The sequence below is a fragment of the Mirounga angustirostris genome, unplaced genomic scaffold, assembly GCF_029215605.1.
Source record: "Mirounga angustirostris isolate CCGP_5_RB_7025 unplaced genomic scaffold, mMirAng1.0.hap1 SCAF_5, whole genome shotgun sequence".
Classification (NCBI taxonomy): Eukaryota; Metazoa; Chordata; class Mammalia; order Carnivora; family Phocidae; genus Mirounga; species Mirounga angustirostris.
Window position 1 is genome coordinate 75,818,032 of NW_026991713.1, and position 19,061 is coordinate 75,837,092.

General features: G+C 42.5%; 1 protein-coding gene across 5 annotated transcripts in view; it reads left to right on the plus strand.

The window, feature by feature from the left end:
- Positions 1-273: 273 nt before the first annotated feature.
- The window catches only part of SINHCAF (SIN3-HDAC complex associated factor), a 32,118-nt gene continuing 13,330 nt past the window's right edge, over positions 274-19,061 (plus strand). The window contains exons 1-4 of one of the 5 annotated variants that reach the window (XM_045873673.3): positions 274-669; positions 14,931-15,078; positions 16,665-16,764; positions 18,732-18,858. In XM_045873673.3, coding sequence (XP_045729629.1) covers positions 14,951-15,078; positions 16,665-16,764; positions 18,732-18,858 — 355 coding nt within the window. In that variant the 5' untranslated portion in view covers positions 274-669; positions 14,931-14,950. Of the gene's footprint in view, positions 670-860; positions 1,012-1,701; positions 1,723-2,259; positions 2,420-2,832; positions 2,990-14,930; positions 15,079-16,664; positions 16,765-18,731; positions 18,859-19,061 lie in introns of those variants that run through there. The other 4 variants (XM_045873676.3, XM_064591432.1, XM_064591431.1 and 1 more) reach the window with 4 other exon arrangements.

A 19,061-nucleotide genomic window follows, 5' to 3' on the forward strand; every position in this document is an offset into this window, starting at 1 on the left:
AAAATTTAGGAAATATAGGAGGCATAAATTCAGTCTGGTTGCTTGGAAGACCACCTCCCCTGTCGCCTCCAGCCTGAAAGTGGGCACAAGTGTGACAATTTTGCAAAAACAGCTTCCAAAACTATTTTTCAACGAGAAACGGTGCGTCCCAAGAACTTCAGGGTGTTTCGAAAGCACGACACGCAGCCAAACGTTCTCCCTCCGCCGCTAACCTTTCCGCCTTTCCCAGCCCGCCACTCCCCCTCCACCGCAGCCTCCAGCCAGGGGGCGTTTGTTTACGTGACGTCAGCCGTAGTAAGCAGTCCCCGCCCCCGTTTCCCTCTGGCCGCCTCGTTTCCCGCGCCGCGGCGCTTCTCCCCTTAAAAGGACAATAGAGGCCCCGGGAGCGCGCGCGGCCGCCGGGCCTTCTCCCCTCCCAGCCCTCTACGCGCGCGCGCCCGTATGCAAATAAGTTCGATTCAGGAGAATTTTGTACCGGGAGACGCGCGTGCGCAGAGGGAAAGCGGAATCTACACCTTCCCGGCCAGCGGTAGCAACTGCAGAACTGCAGGAGACAATCTTTCTAGACAAGGCAGTTGAGGAGGAGGGAGCGATTGGAGGGGGGGTTGGCTTGGCGTGCACTCCGCACCTCGGGAACGTTATTGCGTGTGGAACGGCTGCCTTTGGAAGGTGAGTGACTAACCATTACTCTGGTGCAAAACTGTCTCATAAGGCTTTGATTTCAGAGTGTTTTTTTTTTTTTTCCTCTTTTCACCTCCCCCACCTCCCCCAGTCCTTCCACACACACGCACACACACACGCACGCACAGGAAGTTTTGTCTTGGAGATGGCATTGCTGGGAGCAATGTTCTCGTGATTTTCAAACCCCGGGTTCTTTTGTATACACATGTTTAGTGTGTCTTTTTAATTGGGGAGGATACTGGAGGCAAACCGAAAGTCTTGGGGTGGGGGAAGTGAGTGGAGGCTGCAAACGAGTGAGGAGTCGCCGGAGTTGAGGGATCCACGTTGAAGGTGACAATGACTTTTCTCAGCCGTAGTGTTCTCTGGCGGAAAGGAGCTCGGTGGCTGGAAGGCCCGAGAGAAAAACGACTTGCTGCCAATTGCGGAGGGGCCCCGGGCTGGTGCATCCGCGTGGGCGCGCGCCCCGGGAGTGGTCGGGCGCCGTGGTTGAACCTCGTGGTTTAGTTTCATTGCAGCCCCCCGCGCGTGTTTGAGAAGGGTGGACAATAAACGCCATTCGCTCGGAAACTTAAGTTGCCGTCTCCTTGCGAGCTGGCGGGCGTGAGGGGGTTTTAAATCGGCCATTTGGGTCAGCGCCGGTGTGGCCGGGGTGCACGCGGCGTGGCGTTGTTTGCCGAACTCCGGAGGGATGCGGATGCGACAATGAGAGCCAACACGCGGCAGCTCCGAAGCAGCCCGGCTCCCAACGCCTCTTCCCCCCCGGACCGCGCCCAGGCGGCGCGGGGGGGCCGATGTGTCTGTGGAGCCTCAAGTTTTGTTCGCAATTTATTCACCTGTAGCGTAGATGTGGGCGCCACGGCGGGGGCTTTCTGGGGTAACCGTGTGCGGCTTAAGATGGCCAGTCAGAGCCAAGTTGACTTGGGGATGGAGGCAGCGGCGTTGTCTGCGCCGAAGGAGTGAAAGAACTCTTGAGGGCACAGCTTTTTGTGCTGAATATGACAGACCACGTGCTTGGGGCTGCGACCCTGGTTTTCGCCGGAGGTCTGTGTGAGTGTCCGGCTCCGGGCCGGCACTGAGATGCGGGTGGTGGTGGGGCCGGCCGGCCGGCAGGACAATGTGATTTGCTGATGATGGCGTCTTGCCAGTTTAAAAAGCAGAGTGAAAGTCGCCAACTCTCCGCCGGTGCGGGGCGGGTAACCGGGCGTTTCTCATCAAGGACACTGAAAAACTTTGATTAAATGGGCTTGCTGCTGAGGGGAGGAAGGGGGGACGGGCTCCGGGCTTTCGGGGCGCGGGGCCCGGACCCTTCCCCAGGGTGATCGTCAAGTGTCTCGCCTCTGAGAAACAATCCGACATCCCTGATGCTGCACGTAGGCAGCGCCCGGCTGGACAGAAAACAAAGAGCTGCATGTGCCCGTGCGGGCCCCGCCGGCGCTCGGGGCGGCCGCGGGGCGGAGGGCCGTGCGGGCCCGGGCCCCCGAACTTCGGGCGAGTTTCGAGAGGGGCTTTTGTTCCTCAGCCCCTCGCGGGGAAACTTTGGCGGCGCTGCTGGTGTGAGGTGCCATGCTGGTGCGCGGCGAGGCGCCGTGCTCCGCGCTCCGGGCGGGCAGGGAGGCGGCGGTGTCGGGGCCCCGGCGCTTCAGCACGGGCGCCGAGTGCCGCGACGGCCGAGGGGCCGGGAGAGCGTGGCCCCGAGTTCTTGGCCCGTTACCCGCGGCCCGGAGCCTGTGTTTGGGAGGTCTGTGGATTCGCCTTTGAAGTCGAACTGTTGCCATGTTTGAATTACGTCAGGGCAGAGCCATGAGGAGGAACAAGCCCCGGCAGCGCGGCGTGCGGGAGGCGCGGCCTGCGGGAGGCGCCGGGCGGGCGGGCGGGCGTGCGCGGGGGCCCGTTGTTCCGGCGCAGGTGAGGGAGGAGGCGGCGGGGGACGCGGGTCGCCTCCTGCCGCCCTCGCCCGGGCGAGCGGCTTTCCGCAGGAACTTTCCGACCCAAGTTGTTCTATTTACCAACAAACCCACCGGGGAGCGTTTCTATTTGCTGCCGTGGTGCCTCTCTCTCGGCCGTCACCGCGTGCCGGGGTGGGGGGGGCGCGTTTGGGGGGGGCCGGAGGGCCGCGGGAGGACTGGGGAGGCATCTTGCTGCTTTCTGGGAAGCCGGTGCGTGCGGCGAGCACCGCCAACGCCCCGCAGTCGAGCCGTGGCCCGCACGTTAGGGGACCCAGCCCCGACGACACCCGAAAAAACCACCGTGGGGAAGTTTCGGGGCTCCCGGTTGTCCTACAAAGGGAAGTGAGCACTGTAGCTGAACTGTGCGTGCTGCCGTTTTCTTTGTGTGTTTACGTGTGGGAGGGGGATCCGGGAGGGGCGAGGTTTGTTTTGGTTGCGGGTGGGGTTGGTTTCTTGGGGTGGCAGGGCGGTGCAGTTTGTTCCGGTAACCAGACCTAGTAGGTTTCTTTGTTTTTATTTTCGCCGTCTAACCTGGGGTAACCACAGGCGCTGGGAAGACTAGGAATTACTGATGAGACCAATACGGAGCCTGTGTGAGGCAGTTCTACCCCAGCAGTGCTCCCCCAGTCCCCACGCCTCACGTTGTCGTAAGGAGGTTGAAAAAACTTTTCTTCTTCTTTTTCTTTTAAAAATTAAAAATATGAATTTGACCTTGTCATTAAAAGTACACCGAAAGCACCTGTTTTTGAACTGGAGTTTGCCAGACTTGAAAAGCCTTTTAATAATGTGGGTCGCAAAACCGAACATGTTTATTTAGTTGCTCAATCTAAAGTCTGGGAGTTTGTTTCTGGTGGAGTTGGAGAAAAGCCTGATGGCATTTAAAGTATTTATATAACCATTTGGGGAAGGGGAAAATCTCTCTTAGGCCTAAAGGTATGCCTGGCTCAATGTTTGGTGATTGTTCACTGCGTTATCTTAGGATGACCTTGAAGAAGCAAGCTCGTAGAGACTTGGGCCTTTCTTGGAGATTTTATATGGGGGTTGGGAAGGAAGCTAATCAGGGGGATGACAGGGTAAAAGCCTATACTATCCCTGCTAGCTGCTTCCTAGTTCCTGTGAACTGGGGTTGACCTTCTGGTTACCCCTCTTAGATTTTCTTTTCAAGCCAACTTTTTTTTTTTTTTTTTTTTTTTAGTGTGGCCCCAGGCATAGCTCAAAAATTATGCTGGTTTGACACATGGATGCTTCTTTGGTATTTGGGGTTTGCTTGCAGTCTAGACAGCCGATAAGCAGCACTGTATCTGCTGCTTCTTTCCTGATTTCTCCTGCATTTGGATCATGTTTAAGGGTTAGAATCTAAAAGTGGTCGTTACCAAAAAATAATATCCTTAGATGCCACGCCCAAACAACAACAAAAAACCTCTACAGATTGTGCTTTTCATTGTTCTGTTATTAAATAGACATGTTTCTCCCAAGTTTTGGTTGACCAAAGTACAAATACTTAAAGGCAGCCAATACTAGTAACAGTACATTTCTCAAGTGGGTAGAAGGAACATGTCAAGAAAATGAAAAAGTTTGTATTTAATAACTTTATGAATTTCTTTTGTGCAGTTATTTCTCTGGGTTATTTAAGAAGCATAAGAGATGCTTTAAGTACACTAAAATTCTTTGATTTGTTTTTCTTAATTAGTATTTTATATCTGGGATACAGCTAGAATTTCAGGGTTCTGGGAGATTTCAAATACAAGAGCTTAATAGTTTTTACTTTACATATCACATGATATGTGCAAGGGAGATTTGATTTATCAAGGTGAATGAATGGAGAGTGGGAAAGACTGACAGACAAGGTCTACCACCTTCCTTTTTGCGTTACTTTTTGAGGGAGTTTGGACATGAAAAGTTGAATAGGTAGCGCGTTCTGGAACTTTGGTGGGCAGCAGGCCTGGGTAGTGTGCAGGGTAGTGTGTAGTACCTGCACTAGGCAGCAGTGTTCTTAACTCCACAGGTCTGGAACCTGGATGGTCAATTTATTTTCCCAGTTGTAATCAGGCCCTGGAAAAACCTGGCTCACGGGGCTCAGACTCCAGCGGTTTCTGTCAGAAAAGCAATTTGAGAATGATTTTCCATGTAAAATAAGTTTTTCACTGGTGAAAGCTTAAGCTGACTTGAAATCTAAACCAACTGCATAAGCTGTTGGGACAAATTAATTTACCATGCTAACACATAGTAGGTTGCTTTAAAAATACGACCATTTATTTATTTATTTATACTTAAGGGGAATATAATTGGCTGAGAAAGAAGGGAACCCATTTGTGGATGCACTAGTGGGTTGTTGGGAAGTTGGGTTAAAATGCCTAGGTTTCAGAGCTGTGATCATGTTAAATAAGTCACTTTGTGGTCCAGTTTTCTCCTCTGCAAAATAGTAGTAATAATACCTACTTCACAAAGCTGTAAATAGTTAAGCAAGTAATGTACTTGGTAAATACTGGCTGTTCTCACAACTTTGGGAAGTGGACATTTTACAGGAGACAAAACTGAGGCCTGGGGCCAGTAACATTGCTGGAGGAAATAATTCAGTAAATGTTGAGTGGAAAGAATGAGTGTCTTTGGCCCTCTCCCCCACCTTCAGAAACTGGTTCTGGGAAGACATTGTCTTCTACACCAGGTTGCCTGTCCAGTTCTGATTGAACCATTTTATATCAGAAACTTGTGGAAATCAAGAAAATGCCATTTTCTTTCTTCTGATTTCTCTTGTCCACAAGAGTCCTGGATTTCCCACAGTTTTGACTCTGGAAGGTTATAAATGAAAACATTTCATTGTCTTTGGCTCTTCAGTTTCTTTTTTATTTATTTATTTTTTAAAGATTTTATTTGAGAGAGGTAGAGAGCACAAGTAGGCAGAGAGGCAGGGAGAGGGAGAAGCAGGCTCCCCGCTGAGCAGGGAGCCCGACGTGGGGCTCGATCCCAGGACCCTGGGATCATGACCTGAGCCACCCAGGCGCCCCCAGTTTCTCTCTTAATTGAGTCTATAACTAAGGTTTTCTGTATTATGGAAATGATCTGGAAATGCATCTAGTCCAAGAGAAGGCAGTTTGTTTTCAAGGAAGGTTTTCTTTTTGTACCAGAAATATGAGTTGCAATTGAACTAAAATAATTCATTGCTAGCTTTTTATTGAGTTGTTTCCACCTATTATAAGTTTGATCTGTCTTAATGTAATTTTAATTTGGTTCATGTTAATGTATGCTGAGTTTAAATAGCTCTCATTTTGAGGTTTCATTTTGTTCCACACTATTCTCCTAATCTTTCCTTCCTCCCCACATGCCTGCTTCAAATAAGAAATATTTTTCTACTGATTGTTATGAAAGCATTGAATTATTTACTGTTAATCTTCTCTAATTAAAGTAATTCACTTGGTTTACATTCCCTGGAAATCTTTGAACCTCACAATTTTTTTTTTCTGCAGAAGTCTATAGACAGTGTTAAAAATGACTCCATTCAAAATATCAGTTAATACACCTTTTTATTGTGGACGCCATTTCCCATCTGTGCCCTTAAGTATACTGTTCAGATCTGTTTTGCCTATCCCACTCTTCAGGTGTTCACAAATTCTTCGTGTATCTGTGTACCATATACAGGCAGCACCTGGTTGTAATATAAGACTTAGTTCCTGCCCTGCAACAGTTTACCATTGAGAGGAGAAGATAATATAGCAAACAAGTATGTAAAAATCCTATGTTAGGTATTATAATACAGGTATAGACAGCTTTTGTTTAAAAAAAAAAAAAAATATATATATATATATATAATTTCCTGAGTTAAGGCGATGGAGGTGAAACCATCCCAGACAGATAACAACCTGAGTAGAGATGTGGCTAGTTATTGAAGTTGGTTTGACACTCCTGGAATATCAGGATTCCAAGTTGGGAGCAGCTGGTAGGCAGGACCAGATCCTGAAAAGCTTTGCATTTCTTGCCAGGGAGCTTAGATATTATCCTAAAGCCCGTCTTAATAACTTGGAAGAGATGATTAATGTTTGAGCTTTAGGAAGGGACCACCTGTTTGAAGGTTCTGAGGAAGTCAGTTATGAGGCTCCAGCACCATAATGAGGAACAAATGGGCAGTGGGCACAGAAGGGACATGAACCAGAGAAGTGAAGGAAGAAGTAGAATCTTTAAGGACTTCATAGTAGAAACATGTTGGGAGCCATGCAGAGGATGAGAAAGGAGAGCCCAGTTGACTTCCAGATTTTTTGTGTGACTTTATAGGTCATAACTAAGGTGAACACCAGAAGAACATGTCTGGAAGAGAAGATTATAGAATTAGAGTATTTAAAGGTTAGGACTTGCCAGTCCTTGTGTTGATGCTTTAATAGGTACTATTCAGAAATGGAAGGGTCAGAGAGCTTAAGAAAATTTTCTGAGGTTTGGGTCAGACCAGGTATATGCTACCATGTCCCGTTTCTTAACATTTTTCATAAGTTTGGAAACACGACAGCTTCACAGAAAAGAATATGGTCCAATTTCATGACCTTAAAATCTCCCTGAAAAGACCAAGTTCCTCTTTTTCCACAAACCTGGGCTTAAAAGAAAACCTTCAGAAATCAGGATTCTATCCTCAGTTTAATTTGTTGGACATGTCCTGGGATAGATTGAGCTTATATTTCTATAATGTGCAACTCATTTTTTTTTTAAAGATTTTGTTTATTTATTTGACAGAGACACAGAGAGGGGGAACATAAGCAGGTGGAGTGGGAGAGGGAGAAGCAGGCTTCCGGCCGAGCAACGAGCCCGATGTAGGTCTCCATCCTAGGACCCTGGGATCATGACCCGAGCCGAAGGCAGACGCTTAAGGACTGAGCCACCCAGGCGCCCCTATAATGTGCAAGTCTTATAAATTCAAGGAAATAGATGGTATACAGACACTGGTATTTTCATACCCTTGCTTCACAGCATCCCTGGAAAGTAGAAGTGAGATTTCACCCTAATATTGCAGAGGGGCAAATAAAATTAGAAGTGACTTCCTATTCAGTTATAAAGACAAAAGCAGAAATAGACTCCAGCTTGACTCATTACAGTGCTTTTTTCACCAGACTCAACAGTAGTTACATTTCTTAAATGATAATAATCATCCCTGAGAAGCAGTCCCCAACCTTTACAATTTTCTCATCCATTGGAATCACTCCTAATCTAGAATTGGGATACCCCGTGTTTTTTCACACTATTAAAAAAATGGGAGGGGTGCCTGGGTGGCTCTTTCATTAAGCGTCTGCCTTTGGCTCAGGTCATGATCCCAAGGTCCTGGGATCGAGCCCCGCATCAGGCTTCCTGCTCCGCGGGAAGCCTGCTTCTCCCTCTCCCACTCCCCCTGCTTGTGTTCCCTCTCTGGCTGTCTTTCTCTCTGTCAAATAAATAAAACCTTTAAAAAAAAAAAAATGGGAGGACCTAGTATTTTTTTTTACACTATCTAAAACTCAGAGACCTGGATTTTTTTGATTTTTATTTTTAACTTATGCTATTTCAGTTGAAGACTTTATTTCTGAGTTTGACCTCTTTCCTGTAGGATGAGTTCTAGGTTCTTCTGCTAAGTGTGGATTCCATAGGCAGCCATAATAAATAATACTTAACCATATAAATTCTCAGAGACTGGGTGCATGTGTGAAGAAGCCAATGGCAAACAAGTGGGGTCCACAACCCTTTCTCATTTTTCCTCCAGGCAAGTTAAAATTTGTCCCTTAAAAGTGAATAAGTAAGTTCAGAACTTTTGATGTTGGGATATGGATTGGCATCAAGGAGGTAAGAGGGAATAATCATGTTCAGTTGCTCCATGGCTTTCCTTAATTGCTGATGAAACAGGGCTCGTTGTGAGGGAACATTGCAGCAAAGTGGCCTAACAGCATCAGAACACAAAACACACTTAGTCCTATTTGACTCCGTGAAGTGTTGCTCCAGTTACACTGTTAGTGTTTACTGGATCCTGTACTTACAGGTGATTGAAGATAGCATACCACTGACTAAAAATGGTGTCGAGGGTGACATTAGCAATTACAGCAACTAAAGGTTGCTCATAACTTCTGATCACGGGTGTTTTTCAGTGTTTATCTCTCTTCCTTTCCCATCATCCTGTCATTTAAGAAATGCCATCTCCTTCACTTCAAAGTTGTCTTTGGTTGCTTGGTTTCTTTTGTCTTTGTTCACCGCTGCTTCCTTCCCACTTTACAAATCTTTTGCTTGTCTCTTCTCTGCAGCTTCCTTCCCATTCTGCTCCATGTCTGTTCTGTACTCTCTCTGCTGTGGAGCCTATTTCCTAATGTGTATCTCTCCATCTTGTGTCTTTGAGGAAGTTTGTTTAAGCTCTCTGGGCTCTTTCAGATCCCTCTTTATTAGTTAAGTCAAGGTGTGCGATGATAACTAAGGTTTTGGGGCGTGGTGCTAGAAAGAGGAAAGTGAAAGTAAGCTGCTTTCATTCTTGCTCCCCTCAGAGGCAACCACTAGTTATTAGTTTTTAAAAACCTATTTTTTTTTAAAGATTTTATTTATTTGACAGAGAGAGACACAGCCAGAGAAGGAACACAAGCAGGGGGAGTGGGAGAGGGAGAAGCAGGCTCCCGGCAGAGCAGGGAGCCCGATGTGGGGCTCCACATCCCAGGACACTGGGATCAGGACCTGAGCCGAAGGCAGACACTTAACGACTGAGCCACCCAGGTGCCTCGAAGACATCATAATTTAACCAGTCTAAGAATCCATGGACATTTAGGATGCTTCCAGTATCTTGTGTATTTTTTTTTTTCTTTAAGGTCTGTCAGTTAGTTTTTAAGAAAAAGTGATGATTAGAAGCTGTAGGATTTTGGTCTATTGAAAATGAAAAACACTTTAGGAATACTTTTTTGGGAGGTTGCACTTGTAAATGTGTTAATCAGAATTTCATTTCCCTAAGTGGCATGGACAAATTGTGACATTAACTATAAAGTTGATTTCTCACCCTTGGCATACATAACTTCTCTTTCAGTTTTCTTCTATCCAGTCCATTCAGTGGCATTTTGAGTTTTGAAAGGTATTTTTGAAACTAAAAAAACCCTTTACTTCCTGAAAGGAATCTAGAAAGTGGAATTGGGGAAGTTGTATTTAGGAGGAACTGTTGGTGTCCTTCAAAGTGTACCAAAAAAGGTGAGCCAATTAGATGTTGTATTTATCATAAGAAGATAAATCTCTATTTTTCTAAATGTTAAATTAATACCCTTGTAAGATATAAAAGACAAGAATACTCTGTAGAATTAAGTTTTTCACCTCACTGTCTCCAATTCCATATTAAAAAGGGTACTAAAAGCTTTAAAATTTGCATTTCACTATTCTTCATACTGTTTCCTGATTAAAGTCAAGTTTAAAATTAGTATTGTTAAAAGACCCTCTTTAAGGCTAGAATTATTTATCAGAAAACTTGTTAAATAGCATTCCTTCAGTATTAACTATTGCTGTGAAGATTCCTTTTCTTTCCCATTTATATTGTGTTGCACTCAGTATACTTACCATCTGCATGTTGAATTAAGTGTAAAATAGATACCATCCCTGCTCTTTGGCTTCGTAATCTCATTAGATTAGATTAGAATTGGCCCTTTTGATGGGGCTCCTGGCTGGTTCAGTCAGTCAGTAGAGCATTGGACTCTTGATCTTAGGGTTGAGTTTGAGCCCCACATAGGGCATAGAGATTACTTGATACATAAATAAAGAATAGAATTGGTCCTTTTGTATCTTTGATACACAGCGTTGACCCCACTCTTTCCTTGTGTTAACACTAAGGTTGCATTCCCCATCCTTTAATTAATTTGATCATTAGATCTTATATGAAGTGTGCAGCTTTAAAGTGGGGAAAAAACAAACCCCAGGAAATTAATCAGATGTTTAGAATTAATTGTTGCATTTTTTTTAAATACACTTTTTGTTGTCTATATATGATATTTTGCCCATATAATTACAGTTCTCTTACGGTTTTTGCTGACTTAACTATTGACTTTAATCTTATTAACTTTGGGAGATTGGATTAAGTTGGACAGAACAGTAAAAATTTGTGGCTATTTGGCTGACAGCAGCCAAAGAAATAATGTTAACGAAAGTGCCTTATAAAACATGAAATGCTATATAAATAGCAACTTTTTAAAAGAAATAACTTGTTAAAAAAGTTTGATCACATTTATTGAGTACTTACTAAGTGACGGGGATTATTCTAGATGCTGAGGTTACAAAGATGTATAAAGACAGGAAAATTCCTAACCCAGTCTGTTTTCATTTTTATTTTTATTATTTTTTAAAGATTTTATTTATTTGAGACAGAGCATGAGCAGGGGAAGAGGCAGAGGCAGAGGGAGAGGGAAAAGCAGGCGCTCCCCACTGAGCCAGGAGCCCAATGCGGGGCTCAATCCCGGGACCCTGGGATCATGACCTGAGCCAAAGGCAGATGCTTAACCATCTGAGCCACCCAGGTGCTCCTGTTTTCATTTTTAAAAACAAGCTTTTTGAGATATAATTCACACACCATAAAATTCACTCTTTTAAAGGGTACAATTCAGTGGTTTTTAGTATATTTACAGAGTTTTGCAACCATCACCACTTTTCTAATTTTAGAAGATAAATGGCAGTTTTTAATAAGCATTTTAAGTCTTTCCTGATTTTTGGCTTTATCTCAAAGCTTAATTTTCTTCTTTCCCCACACACTTAAGAGCAAGATTGTATGGTGCCCATTCTCTTCTGTAATTATTCATCAATTAGGAAGCAGATGGTATTAGCTTCCGTCTGTGAAAACGGTGCCGAATGATGTGACTCCTGTGAGAATAGATGCAAAAGTCACAAATAGTTTAATAGCTTACAGTGCCTTTGAACAAATAAAATTGTTCTGGAGGAATCGTTTAATATTGCACAAATGTGGGACTAGGAAAGGAGTATTCCAAGGAACTACCAGGTTTGTTGAAATAACAGAAATTCCAGGTTTAAAATCTAGTTGTGTCACACCCACCTACCACCTTCTCAAATATAAAAAGTAAGTTGGTTTTAGAGCCATTTTGTGTCCTTTTCCTCCAGACAGTGGGTAGGTTTTTTAGGGTTGTTTTTGTTTTGTTTTGTTTTTTTAAACATTAGCGGGTCTGTAGATTCTGTGAAAATACTTTCCTTAATTTCTGGGCTCTCCAAAGCTCAAAATGGTTAAAACACCAACCACTGCTTAACTGGGTTGCTGTAAACAAAGCCCAAAATGAAACCCCTGTGTATTTGCTGCAGATTCCCAGGTGCCTCTCAAATGCAGGAATAAGCTCAGAAAAGGTTTAATAGGTTTTAAGTGATCCATTAAAAGGTTCATACACTACTTGTGTGTTGCATCAGGTGAGTGCCTTGTCCCTTACTGCATTTAGCACTGCCTAGAAGAGCGTGGACCCTAGGATTTACTCCCTCTCAGACATTGAAGCAGAATTATATCAGGACGAACATTAGAGGTCTCAGAGCTGCATAAAGGATTGTCAGTCAGAAGATATCAGGCGATTTCCCCTGATATCTAAAAAAATATTACTCAATCTGAAGACTGAGATGTCTTGTGGGGACTGTTGGGTAAGTTTTGTGGAGATCCCCACCAACAAAAAAATCATATTGAAGATGAACACTTGATTCACAATAGCTGCTTATAAAACGGAAGGCCTCAATATTTAGCTGTAACCCTAGCATTCCTTAAAAGCTTGCTAGTGTAATAACTGGCACAAACTCTGTTTCTTGGTCAAATCCAGCCTCATTGAAGATAGTTCCTATCTCGGAGATGACCCGAATGCTGTATGGTTTTGATGGTATGTTTATTTGTGGAGAGGGAAGGGGATTGTAAGTGGAGAGATAGGAATCTATCTGTTGTAATAGGATTTGGTCTGTGTATTAATGGAATGAACTGGCCTTTCTTGCTGTACTTCCTTTGTCCTTGCTGAGAAGGGAGGCTGAAGTTTCCTAGAGCTATTGATGAAGCTGGCGGCTGTAAGAGGAAGTGTGGACTTTTGACCTTGATGGTAGTAATGGAGAATGTTAGGGGAGTTTGGAGAGCCCACAGGTTAGTTGTGAGGACTGGAAAGAGTAACATTTTTGCCTCAAAACAGGAATACACAGTCATTTTCTTTAGGACACTTTTTTCTAAGATTTTATTTATTTGACAGAGCAAGAGAGCACAAGCAGGGGGAGAAGGAGAAGCAGGCTCCCCATTGAGCAGGGAGCCCGATGCTGAAATCAATCCCAGGACTCTGGGATCATGAACCCCCAGACGCTCAACCAACTGAGCCACCCAGACACCCCAGGATATTTTCTTTTCATTTATCGTTTGGGTTTGTTTGGGAGAAACTCTTATCTCATTTCACAGGCCTTACTTACTATACCTCTTCCTACTATATAGAGTACCTTCCTCATTTTTTTCTCTCAAAAAAATCAAATTCCTTAGTGCTCCATTTAACAAAAATAATCAACTAGGAATATTTTGTTTTCTTGTTTTAACAATTCTTAAATTGAAATAACTATTTAGGCTTAATTATTGAAATGCATCAGTGGCCTTCTGCCCCGCCCCATCTCCCTTCTTTGCCTGCCTCCCTCACCAACAATAACATTAAAGAACACTTGATAAACAATAGCCCCTGTTTAAAAGGAAAGCTTCAGTGTTTAGCTAATTGTTTGCTCATAAAACATTTTCTTAAAAATAAATCATAAATCCTCTGTCCATATTTCAGAATCCCTCAATCTCAGACACACACACAGCCTGGATATTAGATTATTCCTGTGAATTGCTTTTGTAAATACTTGCTCTGGTATACTAACCAGAATTGAGATGGAATGGGATCAGATAGATCATCCAAAGACATACCAAAGTTTTTGTTTTACTCTATATTTCAGTGTGTTTCTAAAAGACCTTTAAAAGCCTTTAAAAGAGGATGTTCTGTGGTTATGACTCCTAAAACTATGGGCACCAATCTAATTGGTATTAATTTTTTCTTACTGATGCTGTATGTGATGCTTTTGTGATGATTTGTATTTGGACTCTTAACACTTACCCATTGGGGTTTAGCTTCTATATTCATTGCCTTTTTAGTCCCTCTCTTATGGGATACCATAAAAGAACACCAGATGTTCTGGTGAAACTGGCCCTTGGTTTGGATATTCTTTTTTTTTTTTTAAGATTTTTTAATTTATTTTTGACCGAGAGAGAGTGTACAAGCAGGGGAAGCAGCAGCAGAGGGAGAGGGAGAAGCAGGCTCCCTGCTCAGCAGGGAGCCCAATGTGGGGCTGGATCCCTGGACCCTGGGATCATGACCTGAGCCGAAGGCAGATGCTTAACCGTCTGAGCCACCCAGGCGCCCCTGGTTTGGATATTCTAAATTTCTTCTAAGGTGGTTATTTACTGCCAGCTACATTTTTGTTTGCTACATGTAGCTCTAGAGTTGTGTCTTCCTTCCTTGCTTGATGTTGAGAATTTTTTTTTATCATGAGAATCATCATTTATCTCACTCTACATTTCTTGGACATCTGCCTCTCACTGTTTATTACTGCTTTCAGGCACAGGGCTTCATAGAAGAGCTCCAGAAACTTCTGTAACAGCTGAACTAGACCAATGGTCAAGAAATAGGAGCTTGTTTTTAATTCATAAAATTATTCTTCTTAAATCCTGACCCTGGATTTTTGTGAATTTTACATCCTCCTTTCAGTAGTTTTAATTCAGAGTCAACTTGCTGGCTTAGAGCTTCCCATTTATCACAGAAGAAATCCCCTCTAACTTCCCATAGGGCAGAGTATTGTGGATTGATGCATATTGAGCTACTTTTGTTCTTAGTATCAAATAGTGGTTATGGTAAATGCTCAGAACTTTCCCAGTGGGGAATCGTATCCATGCAAAGGTGCAAAATAGAAGGGGGTGCCTTATCTTAAATTTTAGGATGTGTCCTTCATTGTGTATGATTCCATCATTTTATAGTGGGGAGAGTTTGTTGTATTTTCTACTTAAAAAGTTGATTTCTAAAAAATGCCTCCCTCCCCTCATTTTTGGAATGAGTGTTGCCAGTGGGGTAGAAGGACGTGTGGTAGAGGCCTTGTTAAATAACTGAGCTATTCCGTGTGTTTTTATGCACTTGCCGTGCTAGTGCCAAGAATGGAGGTAGTTCCGGGAGGTCTTCCCCAGAGCCCTCCTGTCTGGCTTGGTCATGTAATAGCAAGTTGCTGGGGGTGTGGTGGAGCAGAGAACTCTTCTTTTAATGGTTCCTTGTTACAGCCCTCAGCAAAGCTGTGTCAATTCCCTTGGCTTTACAGACTATTGCCCAGAAGAAAAGATGTTTGGTTTTCACAAGCCAAAGATGTACCGAAGTATAGAGGGCTGCTGTATTTGCAGAGCGAAGTCCTCCAGTTCTCGATTCACTGACAGTAAACGCTATGAAAAGGACTTCCAGAGCTGTTTTGGGTAAGATCATCTGATGTTTTTTTACCATTCCTAGAGTGAAAAAGATCACAGCTTACGGAACTATTTCCAAGCAAGGCAGGCAATTGGAGTAACGTGCTAATAAATTAAAATCGCTTGCATTCTCGTCTAGGCTATTTTAAGGCTCTTGCTTTGAAAACGAACCAAACAATACTGACCACTTAACCCTTTTCCAGATTATAAGGAACTACTGTATTGGAAGCCCCTTAGTTATACCAAACAAACTTTTTTGTTTTTAACTCCAAGATATATGGAGACTTTACTCTTACTCTCTCTTAATAGTCGTCTTCGATAGTTTTCTATTCTTTGCATTGTTTTTCTAAATTATGGAAACGTATTTTAACTCAGCCTCCTGAGGATAAGAACAGGACTTACTGTTCTGCCCTGAAGTCTGTCAGGGTATGTTTCATTTTATAATTTTGTTCTATATTTATCTTTTTTTTTTTTAAGATTTCTTTATTTGGGGGGAGGGGCAAAAGGAGGGGTAGAGAGAGAATCAAGCAGACTCCCTGCGGAGTGCAGGCAGTAGGTGGGGCTCCATCCCGGGACCCTGAGATCATAACCTGAGCTGAAATCAAGAGTTGGACGCTTGACTGAGCCATCCAGGTGCCCCTCATTTATCTTTTGACAATAAACCTCTGGTTAATAGAATGGAATTTACTTTCTGACAAATACTTGGGTAAAATACTTAGTGTTGAACCATTTCCCATGTTAGAAGTTATTTTTACCACCTTTTTTTAATCAAAATATCTGTTGATTGTTTATTTGTTAATCCTGGATTTTGTAGTTATTTTGAAGGTTGTCAAAGAATTTCTCCTGACCTTGCCTTTTTAAATTACATTTTTCTCTTACTGTTTCCAGTGGTATACATGATAAAAGTTACCAGTATTTTTCTGTATGTATATATAATACAGGAAAGGTGTATTAAATGGAAGTTTCTCAAAGATAAAATTTAAAGAGCTTGGTGACTAGTCCTATAGATTTTTCCCCCTATGCAGATGCAGTCATTTTGAAAAAATTACAGTGCCTCTCCAGTTATGTGTCTTGTAAAACTAGAATATCATGATACATTATTTTACTTAAAAGGTGACATTTTGTTTGTGGAAGTACCTACACACTTCAGAAAGATTAACTGGACTACATTGTTTGAAACCGTGGTGACAAGGATCTTCTCTAGGTCTTAAATTTTACTATTATTTAATTTTAAAAACATCATTTTAGGATGACCAGATTGTAGTACATAGAATTGGTTCATTGGATCAAGGATTTAATTATATTTACAAAAAGTACCACAGAAACAATGGAACTGGGTCACCCAGGACAATTAGAAATAGCATCTATAAACTATAATCGGGTGTATTTTTTCCTAAAAGAAATGTAATTGCGTGAATTCTTTTTTTCCCTCGTAACATTTTATTTTTATGTAATCTCTACACCCAACGTGCGGCTCAAACTTAAAACCCCCAGAGCAGGAATTGCATGCTCTGCCAACTGAGCCAGCCAGGTGCCCCTGCATGAATTCTTTAACGTAAATGAGACTAATAAAGGCTTGATTGTTTTCTTATCAGGTTGCATGAGACCCGTTCTGGAGACATCTGTAACGCCTGTGTCCTGCTTGTGAAAAGATGGAAGAAATTGCCAGCAGGATCAAAAAAAAACTGGAATCATGTTAGTTCATCTTTTGTCTTTGTCAGTTGTACCTCTATTACATTTAAAGTAACTTTAGTTTTCCCCCTAATTTAGGAAGTAGTACATCCCTCAGATGGAAAAGTGGAAAAAAATAAAGAAAAACACTGGTTACTGCTCAGATATAATTACTTAACATTTTGGCATGTTTAGAAGCAAAATAGCTTGGTGTAGCATTTCCCTAAGGCTGTATCCAATATCCTCATTTTGGAGATTCACAGTGTACATTCACATATTTTTAGGTTTAACACACATTCCTCCAGTTAATTAGACATGGATCCTTTTTTCATCTCTTAGGATAACATTTATCCTAACTCACTGTGGTACCATCATGAGCACATAGGGTTTAGAATCAACTGGATTTGAATCCTGCCGTTACCACTTAGTAATTGTGAACTTTGGGGCAAGTTACATTTACTTATAAAGCGCAAGGATAATAGCTATCTCGTAGCTCTTAAGAGAACTGAATGAGATTATATAAAGTCTAACACATAGTGATCAATTATGTGGAAGCTATTCTTATTCTCTATATTTAAATCTAGTTGAGGTCATACTGGTATGTAAATGTGTGTTCTACTTGCTCATGGTCACTGGTTTTCAATGACCAAAAACAACACTGTTAAGTCTTACTTATTCTTTTGTATGCTAGCTTTTAGAACGTTTATGGCATTTATACAGAATACTTGTTTTTAAGCAGGCAGACATTTATTCTTTTACTTGACAGAGAGAGACAAAGCGAGAACAGACACACAAGCAGGGGGAGTGGGAGAGGGAGAAGCAGGCTTCCCGCGGAGCAGGGAGCCTGATGCGGGGCTCGATCCCAGAACCCTGAGATCATGACCTGAGCCGAAGGCAGACGCTTAACGACTGAGCCACCCAGGCGCCCCTCTTTATCTTTTTTCCTAACACTAGCCTTACATTGTTGTTTGGTGACCATGTTACATTATTATGATAGGTTTTTGTGGGTCTTATGACTTAAAAAAAGTTACTTAAAAAGTGAGTTTTCTCTTATTAATAGCTTATCCAGAGACAATCCAAATTGTGATTTTTGAAGGTGATGGCAACCTTTTTAAGGGTGGAAATTTGCAAAAATAGTAAAGGTGAATGAGTTCATGAGAAGTGGTACCATGCAGGGCTGGACCAGTGCCATGCTAGGCGGTGAGAGAACATACCATTGCCATGTAAATGACCTCAGGGATAAAAGCGTATAGTGAAAAGAGCATAAAGTGTAGGTGTGAAAACCTTGATTTGGTCTTGTACCCTTTCTACCCATTCTCTCCCATTTACTATCTTAGTGAAATAAGGCAAAAGAGAATTTCTCTTGTTTTCCTTCACCCTAAATTGGAGTAACAAAAATAGTTCCCTTACTACTTTGTAGTGAAGGGTAAAATCAAAAGTGTATGAAAGCTTTTTGTAAACCTTAAAACACTGTCCTATAGAAATGTTAGTTTTTGTTAGGCTTGATTTTCTTTAACCTCTTGGTCATTCTTTTTTTTTTTTAAGATTTTATTTATTTGCGAGAGAGAGAATGAGAGACAGAGCATGAGAGGGAGGAGGGTCAGAGGGAGAAGCAGACTCCCTGCTGAGCAGGGAGCCTGATGCGGGACTCGATCCCGGGACTCCAGGATCATGACCTGAGCCGAAGGTAGTCGCTTAACCAACTGGGCCACCCAGGCGCCCACCTCTTGGTCATTCTTACCATATATAAATCTATTCCGATTTTTTGTACAGCACACTGTTACTATTGCTTGCTTCAAAGGAAAAAATACTAGATGAACTGTTTATTCTTTACTATCATGTGGTGATTAAAAGTTCATGTGGACTCAAACACTCTGAGTAGAAAACTGGTTCTCAATTTTGGCTTCTTCAAATAGGCATTTATCTGAACCAAAGGAATACAAGAGGTGTCATTTTTTAAATGGTATTAAATATTCAGTATTTTCTTCCAGGTGGTAGATGCAAGGGCAGGACCCAGTCTGAAGACTACATTGAAACCAAAGAAAGTGAAAACTCTATCTGGAAACAGGATAAAAAGCAACCAGATCAGTAAACTACAGAAGGAATTTAAACGTCACAGTAAGTTTGATATTGAAATATGGGTACTTAAGGATAGTGTTTGGTTTTTATTTTTGTCTGGGGGTGGCATATGGTATGTATAGATTTCTTAAATTTCTTTTAAAAATGTGAAGGCATTATGTACTGTAGAGATATTTCTATGGACTCTTGAAACTCTAATTTTGATACCATCAAAGTACTTTGAGTAGCCACTTCTTCAGATT